At 41.1% G+C, this 13024-nt stretch overlaps 1 protein-coding gene across 3 annotated transcripts in view; it reads right to left on the reverse strand.

The window, feature by feature from the left end:
* Nucleotides 1-13024, reverse strand: part of Heph (hephaestin) — an 88517-nt gene that overhangs the window by 18362 nt on the left and 57131 nt on the right. For all 3 annotated transcript variants that reach the window (XM_048335879.1, XM_048335878.1, XM_048335880.1), the window contains exons 13-15: nt 5527-5740; nt 1939-2078; nt 375-518 (exon numbers count right to left, since the gene is read on the reverse strand). In XM_048335879.1, the coding sequence (XP_048191836.1) occupies nt 379-518; nt 1939-2078; nt 5527-5740 (494 nt within the window). In that variant the 3' untranslated portion in view covers nt 375-378. The remainder of the gene's footprint in view (nt 1-374; nt 519-1938; nt 2079-5526; nt 5741-13024) is intronic.

The following is a 13024-nucleotide window of genomic DNA, read 5'->3' on the forward strand; positions in this document are numbered from 1 at the left end:
TAAACAAATTGAAGTCCTGCTACAGAAATACTGAATTAGACCTTGGAGCATGTTCCTAGAAATCTCTCTTAACACATGAGTCTGAGGCATAGAAATGTTTGCAAACGACTGATTGAGCACTCACCTTCATTTGTGTATGTGATGCTAGTGATCACACCAAGGACCTTATACATGCAAATAATGCAATGTACCACAGCATATTATACCAAGGAATTTTGGTTTTCTGTGCTATGGATCAAACCCAATTTCATGCTCTTGCTGTGAAAGGACTCTATCACTGATTTATACTGCAGCACACGATAGTAATTTGTTAAAAATATAAACCAGAAGACTGAAGCAGAAGTGTTAGATAGCCTTTGTCCCTTCTCTAAAACACCCCTACTCACCAGGTTCAGCAGCTCGTAGCCTGCCAGTATCAGATTCTAGAACTCCATGGGCATGCACAGAGTAAGGACGACTGGCATTGTTCTTGAATACCACAGTCAGGATGTCACCAACTTCTCCTCTGATAATTGGACCTAATATGTTCAAAAAAGAAAAACTTTCATCAGTGAGGGAGTAAACTAGGAGGCATTGAAGAAAAGTCATACCAACAAGAGATGTGTATATGTGTACCCACTGTGAATTATTAAACAACCATAAATAAAAACAAAATATCATTTGTAGAAAAATGGATGGAATTGAAGAACATCATATTGAGTGAGACAAGTCAAGATCATAAAACAAACTATCCTATGTTTTCAGTCATGTGGGGAAGCTGGACCTAAAAGACATATATATTCATGAATATAAATTGATCATATGTATATATGCCTACACACATAATTTTATATACACATATATTTACGAATATAAGTATGTACAGATTTATATTTGTGTATACATATATGTGTATATATTCTTATCTTTTTATACATATACATATATGTGTATATATGTATATATGTATGTATGTGTGTATATATATATGGATAAACACAGCATGACCACTTAGAAGGAAAAGGTGAAGGAAGAAGAGGTAAAGAGGCTGAATAATTTTGAAATCTATTGAAACTACTCCTGAAAACAGCATAACAAACCCTATGAAATAGGGACTAGGGGAAGGAGAAAGAAAACCAGGCTTTGTTGGAAACTCCAGAAAAGAGGTTGGGCTAACAAGGAGAATGAAAGAGAATGAATATGGTTGAAGTAAATTGATTGCATGTGTGAAAATATAACAATAAAACCTCTTGAAATTGTAGTAGGAAAAAAGGACGGGATAATGGAGAGTGATAGGTAAGAGTCAGAAAACTAATTGGATTACAGTATAAACATGCATGGAAAGGTCACAATGAACCCCCCCCCTTGTAAATCTAATGTATGCTAATATCATAAAGGGCATACTTGTGAACTAGGTCTGCCCTGACACTAGATCCTTCTCCATTTTTAGATTAGTCCTTACATTTATGTTATCATCCTTAGCATGAGGGGACAACACAATTATGCCTCCAATTACTCCTCTTCCTCTCACCTCAGTGATCTACCTCTAGTAACCCAAGACTGTGGAGATTCCAAGTTCTGTGTAAGCACTCTAGTAAGAAGTGAAAGTTTGTTACAGAACATAGAAGAGCTGAGGTCTTTTCAGAGCCCAGTGCATCCCTGTGTATCAGAATGAAAATAAGAAAACTCATTTCCACTTTGGATATTCCTAAGTTTTCCTGCCTCTAGGCAGGAGGAACCCCATACTCCAAAGTTATACAAAACCTTGATCTGGCTGCAGCAGAATCCCCTTCGCCTTTAGTGCATATTTTTATGGATCCTTTGGACAATGAACCATTGTTCCAGTATATCATAAGGAAATGTTTGAATGGGGAATCAACAGGCATTTCTGATATAACATAGCAACTATAGAAGCAGCTCAGGCTTTTAGATGCTAAGACAGAAGAAGAGGTCCCTTACCCATTATTCCCAAGTGCTCCTCTGCTCCAGACCTTGGCCGAGGTTTCCTGAATGCACCATCAGTGTATTCCCGAAAGACAGCTTTCTTATATTTGGAACCTAGGAGCCCATCCTTATTGCTCAGGAAAACGTGGCCATAACTGGAAGAATAAAAGTATTATCAGTACCTGGCCTTCAGCCATCATTTTCAGACATGAGTAATTAAGTTTAAAGCATTTGAATATCACATATGAAAGCAGTGATTCTATTCATTCTAATGTTAGACTGTCCTTCATATTGGCTTCACAACAAAAAATTTTCCCCATTAATCTTAATTTACTCATTTTAGAAGTGTCAGAAATTCACATAAAAAGAGATGTCTCTCAAGTGATAGAGCACTAGCCTTGGATAAGAAGCTCAGCAACAGCACCTAGCCTCTGAATTCAAGCCCCAGGACTGCACACAAAGATCTAACTAATTACACCATGCATCCTTTATCAGTCAGAATTTATGGTTCAGTTGAAAAAAACAGTCGATTGAAATAATCTATGAAACTTCATTAAGATATATAAACAGCATGAGCTCAGTAATGAACAGAGGGTGATTAAGATAATTAAAAGCAGATATACTATTTATTATGGTACAGCTTAACCACAATTAACAGTAGGTTTCAACCCAGAGCTAAGGGTGCATGCTTGTAATCCTATCTAGTCAGGAAAGTGAGTTCTGAGTTCACAGTTCAAAGCCAGCTCAAGCAGATAGATTCTTATTTCCAAGAGATTCTTATCTCCAATTAACAACCAAAAAGCTGAATGAAGATGTGTGGCTCAAGTGGAAGAGCACCAGCATTGAGCTTAAAAGCTAACTAAGCACATAAGGCCCACAAGTTGAAGTCCCAATATAGGAATGAAAGAAAAGAAAGCTTCAGCAACTAAGCTTCTGGGTTTTCAATATCCAGACAGAAATTTGTAGTATAAATCATATGGTAAGAATACTAGGTTAATGCTAAGAAACTCTTGGCTCAGTTGCATTCATTATTTTTTCAGTTATGGGCCTTGAACTCTCGGCCTTGGTGCTGTCCCTGAAGAGCTCAAAATGGTTTCCCACTTGAGACATAGGTCTACTTCCAGTTTTCAGGTAGTTAATTGGACCGAAGAGTCTCACAGGCTTACCTGCCCAAGCTGGTTTTGAACCACGATACTCAGATCTCAGCCTTCTGAGTAGCTAGGATTACAGGCATAAGCCATCAGCACCTGGCCCCAGTTACATTCTTAATAAGGTCTTAGGTATAACTATGTTGATTAAAGGACAAAGTAGAAGATGGTGAGGATGTATCCATTACTGCAGCTGCTAGAGACCCAGGGTGGAGGAAAGGCAGATAGGAAATGGGATCTTACTAATTTCTCCTTATGAGATACTTTCCAATTCATGAAAGTTTATATTTTATTACTATTTTTTTTATTACTAGGACTTGAACTCAGGGCCTCACCCTCTTGCTTGGCTTTTTTCATCAAGGTTGGTGCTATACCATTTGAGCCACACCTCTACTTCCAGGCTTTTGCTGGTTCATTAGAGATAAGAGTCTCTAGAATTGGTCTACCTGGATTGGCTTCAAATTGGGATCCTCAGGTCTCAGCATCCTAAGTAGCTAGAATTACAGGTGTGAATCATTGCTGCCCAGCTTTCCAAGAGTTTGTTGCTCACTTTATCACTAGACATCTCCAATAGGTAAAATGTAGGTGGTGCTCAGAGGTATAATCACTAGCACACAGGCAACAGGACAGATCTCTAAAGATAATGTCAGTCCAAAAGGTAATTGGGATTTAGACTGAAGCTTGTCATTCTTTCCCTCTGTCCTCCAGTCATGTCCTTTTGACTACACATTTATAGATGAGAAATCAAGGCTCAGAAAAGGGAATTGAATTCACTTTTCATAACTCCCATATCAAGCATCCTGTGTGTGGGGGGGGGGGGGGAATGCACAGACCCATCCTAGGGCTTAACTCAGGGTCTGAGCACTGTCCCTGAGCTCTTTTTGCTCAAAGCTAGTGCTCTACCACTTGAGCCACAGCTCTACTTCTGAATTTTTTGATGATTAATTAAAGATAAGAATATTAGACCTTACCACTTCGGTTGGGTTTGAACAACTATCCTCAGCTCTCAGCCTCTTGAGTAGCTAGGAGTACAGGCATGGGTCACCAGAACCTGACTTTTTAGCAAGAAGACATCAGCCTTAAACAACCAACATAAAGGTTGGGGACTGGCGAAGAACAATGAATGCACCTAATGCAAACTTAGCAGAGACTACCAATCTGACCCTGTTATTCTCTTCTCTCCTTTTTTCCTTAGTTATAGGATCACAGAGATTTTAGCTGAGTGCATGGCTGTCCAGCCACATGTCCCTATCTCTACAGTATTTTTTGCAGTGAAGATGGCCCTATGAATAGCATTGGGACAACAGGACATAAAAATTAACATATATGAGTTCCTGGTCATCTATCTCTGTGCAGGCAAAGTTAGGAATGACCACAGACACAACAGGCATCTTGGTCTCAGAGATGAAAGGATATGTTGATGGTGGCACAGTTGACCTACCAGTCCTGGACTGTTCCTATCTATACCATTATGTAAATAAATAAAATTCCATCTTATTTAAATACTGTTCTAGACTTTCGTGTGTGTGCTGGTCCCGGGGCTTGAATTTGGGGCCTGGGCACTGGCCTTTAGTTTTCTTGTTCAAAGCTAGCACTCAACTACTTGAGACACATGTCCACTTCTGGATTTTTGGTGGTTAATTGGAGATAATAGCCTCATAGGCATTCCTGCCTAGACTAGCTTCAAACTGCAATCCTCACATCTCTCAGCCTCCTGAGTAGCTGGCACTATAGGCATGAGCCACAGGCACCCAGCTGTTTTAGACTCTTTTGACATACAATTTTGGGTGTTAATGACTGATCTTGAGGCATTTAGTTCCTTGAGAAAATTCTATAAAATGTTAAGTCCCAGGGTAAGCATTTCCAACTAACTAGAAAAAAGGAAGCATAGACTATGTGGGCAAAAGTGTATGTTAGGTCTTTTGCTCTAGCTACAAGTAAATAAATATAGAAGGGCTGAGTATCGTGATACATGCCTGCAATCCTAGCTATGTAAGAGATTGACATCAGGAGGATTATAATTCAAGGGAAGATTTTTCAAAAAGTTAGGCTTCCATCTCCATAAACTCATGAGGCCTGGTATTTCATGCCTATAATCTCAGTTACACAGGAGGCAAAAGTAGGAAGATCACAGACAAAGGCTGACCCAGGCAAAAAGCATGAGATTGTATGTGAAAATAACTAAAAGCAAAAAGGGTTAAGAGGAATAACTCAAGCAATAGAATCCTTGCTTAGCAGGCAAAAAGCCCCAAGTTCAAACCCCAGTACAACCTAAATAAACCAGTAAACAAATAGGAAGCATTGAACTAGAATTCAAAATACCTTCATTCTAGTTCCTCGTCTTCATTTATGTTGTTGTCCTATTTGGTGAACTTAGATAATTGCCTCCAACTCCCACTCAGTTTCAGTATCATCATCTATGAAAAGTGGGATATCCCCTTTTGTAAGGCCTTACCTGTCCTTCTCAGACTGGTTGTGCCATTCCAGTTCCCAGGTCCTGTCAGGGCAATAGTCCCACTCCACCTCTTCTGCCATGATGTAGTAGACTCTTGAAACTTGGTAGCGTTGGCGAGGGCTGTCTTGATGGCCAGAACACTGAGAGACATTATAGATTGCCCTCATCCCTGCTTCTCTGTGGTTGCCTGACTGGCAGTAAATCTCAAATGTCCCTGAAGAAAGATCAGCAATCAAAACCAGAGTTAGAACACACTTAGGAAGTGCCTGCAGAATTCCTCTCCCTAGACATACTGCAGAGAACAGGTAGAATAGGATCTTCTATCCATTCATGGAATAACAAGCTCAGAGGTTCAGAGATCCAGCTAAAAAGTTTTACTGTTTAGGTTAAAACTAAAGTCTTCAGTTAAAATAACCAACTTGAGTCTGGCACTGGTGGCTCACATCTATAATCCTTTGTACTTGGAGGCTGAGATCTGAAGATCCTGGCACGCAGCAAGCTGGAACAGATAAAAGTCTGGGAGATTCTTATCTTCCTTTATCCAGCAAAAGGTCAGAAGAAGTATGGTTCTAGCCACACTATCCCTGAGCAGAAAAGCTCAAGAACATCACCCAGGCCCTGAGTTCAGGCCCAGGACAGGCATCAAAAAGAAAAAAAAACTTACTGATGAAAAGAATGCTTTCAAAAGAGAGCTCTTTGAAGGGTTCACCCTAGGATTTTACAATGAAATTCAAATACCAGTCATGTTTGTGTCACAAAGCTGCCTAGACTAATCTCAAGGTCCAGATTTTTACATTGAGGCCATTCAGGCTCAGACTGTGGACCAAAAGAAGGCAAGTGTCTAGGACCATTATTCTCACTGTTGAATGCCTGTCCTATTACTATATAGCTCTCCTTCATGAGCTGGCATAAACCCAGCCCCATTTCCCACACATTATTCAAATTTCAGACCTATCCCTCCAACTAAATCTACTTATTTCTTTTTTTGGTTTCATTATTTGTTGATGTTAGTGCCTCATGATCATGATATCCTTTAGTTTTTTCACTCAAGACTTGCACTCTACCACCTGAGCCACACCTCTACTTCTGAGTTTTTGGGGGGTGTTAACTGCAGACTTTCCTGCCAAGGAGTTCAAACCATGACCTTAGGTCTCAGCCTTAGAATATTGTTATACTCTTTTTGGAATGCACATGTCCCATATCACCCTTCAAATCTTTGATAGTCCACTCATTTTCCCAGAGCCAATTCATTGCATCTCATTTCAAATTCCCTCTTTGCCTATTCTAGCCTCAAATGACTACATGTCCTGGGCCTCTCCAGTCTTAATTCACTTTATGTCTAAATGACATAGTTGAATATTAAGTGTTCTTGTCCTTTAAAAAGGGTACTTACTTTTCTTTCCATACCTACTTCTCAAGTCATCTGTTTCCATTACCCCCTACATTTATTCACAATTACTCTTTCAGAGATGATTGTGGTTATACATACCCATATTCCCAGCTTCTTAAAAGTCTGAGGCAGGAGGGTTGCTTGAAACTGGGAATTTAAGTCTATCCCTGACAACATGGTAGGAAACCCATTCCTTCATTTCCAGTGTCACTTCCCTAGTGTAAGCCACCATCAGCTCTTACATGGAAATTTTCAGGAGCTTCACACCTCTCCTCTCTTCTTCTCGTGCCATCTCAATCATTATCCACATAGTATGTAGGATGTTCTTTAATGAATAGAGTCCAATGCACACTGGATTCTTGCTTTAAATGTTACACTTATCCCAGGACAAACTGAAGCTACTAACTATGGTCTATAAATCTTTATATGACTCTTACCAAACTCTGACTAATAGATATAAGAGACCTAGATCTCTATGGTCAAGCAGTACTACTCCCTTTCTTCCTGACCCTTGAACAAGACATATTCGTTCCCACCTTAGGGTATTTGCAACTGCTTAGAATGGTATGCTCAAAGATGTTCACATAGCTCTTCCGCTTCACTTACATGTTACATTCATACAGAATTATTTTTGAACACCTTTCTCCAAAATGGTGCCTCCATAGTTTTATCATTCAAGTTTTATTTCCTTCACAACATGTGTCATGATGTGATATTATCTGGTTTATTTATGTATGCATTTATTCACTAAAGCTCAGCATAGATATTTACCTCATTATCAAAATCTGAGGACACAGTAGGTATACAACAAATATGTGGTTGGTACATGAATGGGTCAGCAAAAGGATGATTGTACACACTGTCCAAAACTCATGGGTTAGGGTCTGGGGTGAAAAAAGAAGTCTGATGATCAGGTGGAAACATTCTGAGAGAGTCATATGACCTTGTGTAACAACTTCAGTGGAATTTGTTTGTATGAAGACTGTTAGGCACACCACTTCTTTCTGAACACACCTTCTGCTCTTGGTTTCTGTGCCTCCTCCTACATCACTGACTAACCCTTTGCTTTCTCTTTATTCTGGCCTCTCTTCTTCCTTATACATCCTTAACATCAATTTCTGCCTTAAATATTCTGCTTATCACTCCATGCTTCATGTATTTGAGTTATAAAGACATTCAAATGTCTCCTGGTAGCCTAAGTTTCTCCTCTACACTTGAGATTTCTACCCACAAGTAAGACTTTACCAAAAATTTAAAACTAAAATGAGCCCAAATACAAACCTTAGTATCTTTCATTTGTTTGTTTGGCTGATGATATCACAATTTACCTGGTATACAAGCTAGGAAGTTCAGCCATCCTTGCTTTTTCCTCTACTTCTCTACAAAGTCATTTCTCTGCCTAATATCCCTTAGCCCTGTTAGCATTTCCCCAGCCTCAGGTCCTCAGATCCTCCCATTAGCCCCCAGATCCACCCTTACCTAATGAGCCACACCTACTCACTACCTACCTACTTCCCCTTTACCTCCAGAGAGAAGCTGCCACCTGGATAAGGTGCAGACACCATGTAGCTCCCTCTCCCATGGTAACTGTGGCCCCACTAACAAACCTCCTTATGAACCTTCTTTCCTGTCTGTGATTATCTCCACATGGTCCCCTGGGATGGCTGGGACATATCCTTTCATTGGTGCCGAACCCAGGATAGGTTCCCTGGTGGATTTGCTCCCCCATTTCTGGGGGGTCCAAGCTGCCCCTGGGACCTATTCTGCTGTCCTAAGCCCACCCAGAGGACCAACGAGGTAATTTCCCCTGACCAAGCACTCTACTTCCATCCACCACATGACAAATTTGAAACTCCAACCAGGGTGAGTGATCATTTAACCGGGGGCTCATATCCAATTTTCCGTAGGGTCACAGGGCCAAGGCTTCAGAGCCACATGGAGCCCCACTCCCAGGGATTAGGTAGGTCCAGGGAATCAGCAATTGGTATGATGGCTCCAATTAGCTGTTTATTCCCTCAGTCAACTCCATTTTGGAGTCAACTGAACAGAGCCCCACTGGGATGCTGGTGGGTTATCTGTAGTTCAGCTCTGCTGGTCACTCATCAAGTGGGGGACAGTCTAAAATGATTCAGGAAAGCTGCTGAAGTTTGAGCCCAATCTTACAAATTTGGAACTCCATGTGGCCCCTTCATGGGACCTCTGATATTTCATAGTACTCATATAACTTCTATGAGCACTTGGGCAGATGGAATTCTCTCTCTCTCTCTCTCTCTCTCTCTCTCTCTCTCTCTCTCTCTCTCTCTCTCTCTCTCTCTCATTCTGCCTCTCTCTAAAGTCTGCCTGCCTGTGAAATAGGATGGACTGGTACTAGCTTCCAATGTTTGTTTAACATCTGCTTTGAAAGACACAAAGGAAGGTTTTCTGTTCTTGTTATTGGTGTTTGTTAAGCTTGGAGATTTGGTTAACTTCTGCTTGTTGTTGGCTAAATCATAAGTTTTCTCTAGCACTGACCACGTGGTAGACAAGACAATTGGTTTTAGCAAGTGCCATCTTGGTTCCATCAAGGTTCCAAAAACTCTTGGAGATGGAGCCCCTTCCCCCCAGGTAATGGGTGTGCCAAATTCCTTGAGGCATAGCAGGGATATGGAGACTCAAGCTCCCGGTAACCCTACCCCCCCACCCTAAACTCTGTAACTGCTGCCTTGCAATTCAAATGCACATTGCAATTCTAATGCTCCAATGTGAAGGTGTCTTGCTGTGAGCCTGTTGAGGCTCTGACCAGCCCTGATGCCATTATGCTATGCCACATGCCTGTGTTCTGTTCTTGTCCTGTCTCCTGCCTCCTGGGCCTTCTCTGGTCATAGCATCCTCCCCATTGAAGCTCAGTTGGTTTCTCAAAATGTGGCTTCTGCGTTTCCTCACCATATGATCTGTGAATTTTTTGTTTGCTGGAAAAGTTTTTGTTTTCTAACTGACCATGTGGTTCTAAAATACTGGAATTCCAGAAAACTTACAAGGCCAATTAAAAAAAATTCTAAGCATGCCCCAAAGCTTGTGCACAACTGTCTGTCTGTCGGAAAAAAAAAAAAAAAAAAAAACTGGCATCATGGTTTCAAACTAACTTGCTTTTGACTACTATTTTAACTTACTTTAAGTCTTGTGTTAAACTGATCCTTGCAGCCTGTGGGTGGAGTCATAGTGAACAGCCTGGAGGCAATCCTGACTCCAATCACCGGACTCCAAGCCAAAAGAAAAAAAAAAACAGGCTTTAAACCTAAACTGATCATGTTTGGGTGTAAACAAATGTGTCTAAGAAAAACTCTAGAAAGTTCAAATGTGCAGCACATGGTATAAGTACATTGATATAAAACCAGTGTGTTATTCTTTATGTCCATCTATGCTAAAAGTCAAATGTACATCTGATCCTGACAATTCTTTGTATAGACTAAGATTTTGCTTCTCCATTTTTCTCTCCTGTGCTCTCATAAACTCTTCAAGATCAAGGGACCAGAATAATTTTGGAACAAGTGTGCAAATGTGGCTGCTAACCTTGATTTTCCTGACCCAGGATTGATATTTTGCTTTATAGGATGCAGGTCAACATGTATGCTAGCTGTGTGGACTGTGGTGGCCCATGGCTACAGGAAGCTGCCTCCACAGACTGCTCTCAAACTGCCTGGTTTCACTACTAGTGATTCCTTACTCCCTCTCTCTTGCATGGAAAACTGCTGAGGGAATCTAGGAATCACTGGTGGTATTCCTGTGAAGATTTTGACAGGCCCAGGGTGCTCCTGCCCTGGCTCTGCCTGCCCCAAGATTAGAGTTGGGTTTATAGCAGGCCTACCATGACAGAATTGCAACCGAGACTTAAATTGTGCAGTAAGTTAAGACACGTGTCTGTGACTCTTACTACAAGGTTAAAAGCATCAGAGTTGTGTTTGGTGGCCACAGGTTTGCATTGAGGTAGCATTGATGTCTTCCACCTCCATGTCTCAGAAACTGTCATGGCTGCTGCAGAGAGCAGACTTGGTTGGTCTTTGGTTTGTGTGGATTTTGTGACTAGGAAGATGGTTAAAGGCCCAAGCCTTCTAAAATCTTTTTAAAGATGTCACCCTGCCTAAACCAGTAGGGCGCCAGCCTACAAAAGCCAGAGTACTCACAGTAACCAACCAGCGAAGATGCATTTTGGTAAACAGCAAAAAGGTGCCAAGTTTGGATTCTTGGCACAATGCTAGTGGTTAAATAGCCCAAGTCCTAGTCAGTTGTTGTTTGAAGACTCCTGTCATTTGAGTTCAAAGATCTTCATGCAGTAACTGGGACTGAAGAATGCAAATAAAGGCTGAGGTGAAGGTATTAAAGCAAAGGTTAGTAAAATGCTTTAGAAAACAAGAATACATTTCTAGGTAAGAAATATGGAAGTAAGGAAAAAACAAACAAACAAGCAGCCTGAAGCAATGGGTGGCAGCTAGGCTCCAGATTACTTCAAATACCTCCAGGCTTCGGTTTTTCAAATGCAAATGAAGAAGCTAAAGTGTAAGTGTTACTGCAGAACTCTGGCAAGTATTTGTTGGTCAATTCTGAAGAAGTTACAGGTAAGTTCTACTCCTATTGTTCTCCTGTTGCTTTAATTGGAAATAAAAAGGGCTTTAATGGCTAAGACTCCTTTGATTTCAGTTCAAAGCCAGCCCTGGCAGAGAAAAAAAAAATCCCTCTAAAACTCCATCTCCCAACTAACCAGCAAAGAGCCAGACTGGAAGCTTGGCTCAAGAGACTCATATCTTAGTAACCAGCCAAATGCTGGAAGCAGCACCATGGCTCAAATGGTAGAGTGCTAGTCTTAAGCAGAAGTGCTCAGGGACAGTGCCCAGGCCTTGAGGTCAAATCCTGTGAATGCCAACTGGAACAAGCTATCCAAGCAATGAGCACCTAGTGTTATGCCAAGTCGCAAAACGACCACCAAGAAGGCCACCGAGACTCAGACATTCTGAAATGCAAAAGCAAGGCAAGACTTTATTCAAGCGGGCCTTGTCCTACCCACCAACACAGCGGAGGTTAGGAGGAAGCCCCAAGCTGCAATTGCCCAGGGCTTATATAGGCAAAAAACAAAGTTACAGCAATCAGGGGTTCAAGCAAGCAAGATTAGGATACAGGTAAAAATCTGATTGGCTCAGGCCTCAAGGCACTAGGCTCGAGACATTCTGGGGGCGGTTAGAGTTAAGCATTCCCAGGCAGTTAGAGTTCTTGACCAGCTGGGCCCTGATAAGCTTGCCCTGGGTTTGCTCATAGTTTAAACAGACAACAAAATGGGGGCTGCCTGAAAATGCGGTTTACTTTAACGCTTCATTCCCCCCGTCAGTCCCTGCTTCTGATAGGTAACTCAAGAACCAACTGTGGTTCTTCTTGCTTATTAGTTTGATTCAGTAGGGACAGGTTGGTATTGTGCCCGCAATACGATAAGTCGTCGGTGGCACTTTTCTTAGTTGGTAGCGGGTGTGGCTCAGGAGGGGGTCCAGTCTCATAAAGGGCCTTTAGCTTGCACCGGATCTCTTGGTGGACTTGCTATAGGGCTCTGAGGGGGCGATAAAAGCTCATAACAAATGTGATTGCAAGTTAGGAATAACATTTAGATGACATCACACAAGTCCCCTAGCCCTGCAGATACAAGTACAGATAAACATAGTTTTACACCAAAGCCCCAATTCTGACCCTACTTATATTATAGCCAATTTGATTACATACCAACTTTACTCATATGCTCTAATTTTAAGACATACTGATACCATTTGTTACATACTCAAACTTTCTAGGGATTGTCTTTCTCACTTTTAACATGCCAAAACCTTTTAATCTAAAGGAAACATTTTTGTTTTCTCTCTCTAAAGTCTTTCCTTATACAGTTTTATAATCTGTGTCTTATAAAATTTAACATATCCCCACTTACACCATCTTCTACTTCCTCACACCATCAGTGACTTACTGGAACATTCTGTGACAATTTACTTTTTCCTTTCTTATCCAGAGGAAACCATTTCTCTATCCCTTTCTCCAAGGCATTCTATACTAACTTTCCTCTTTACATTTCCTGCGGCTTTTTTGCTGTTAGAGTTT

Source organism: Perognathus longimembris, chromosome 28, assembly GCF_023159225.1.
Source record: "Perognathus longimembris pacificus isolate PPM17 chromosome 28, ASM2315922v1, whole genome shotgun sequence".
NCBI classification, from domain to species: domain Eukaryota; kingdom Metazoa; phylum Chordata; class Mammalia; order Rodentia; family Heteromyidae; genus Perognathus; species Perognathus longimembris.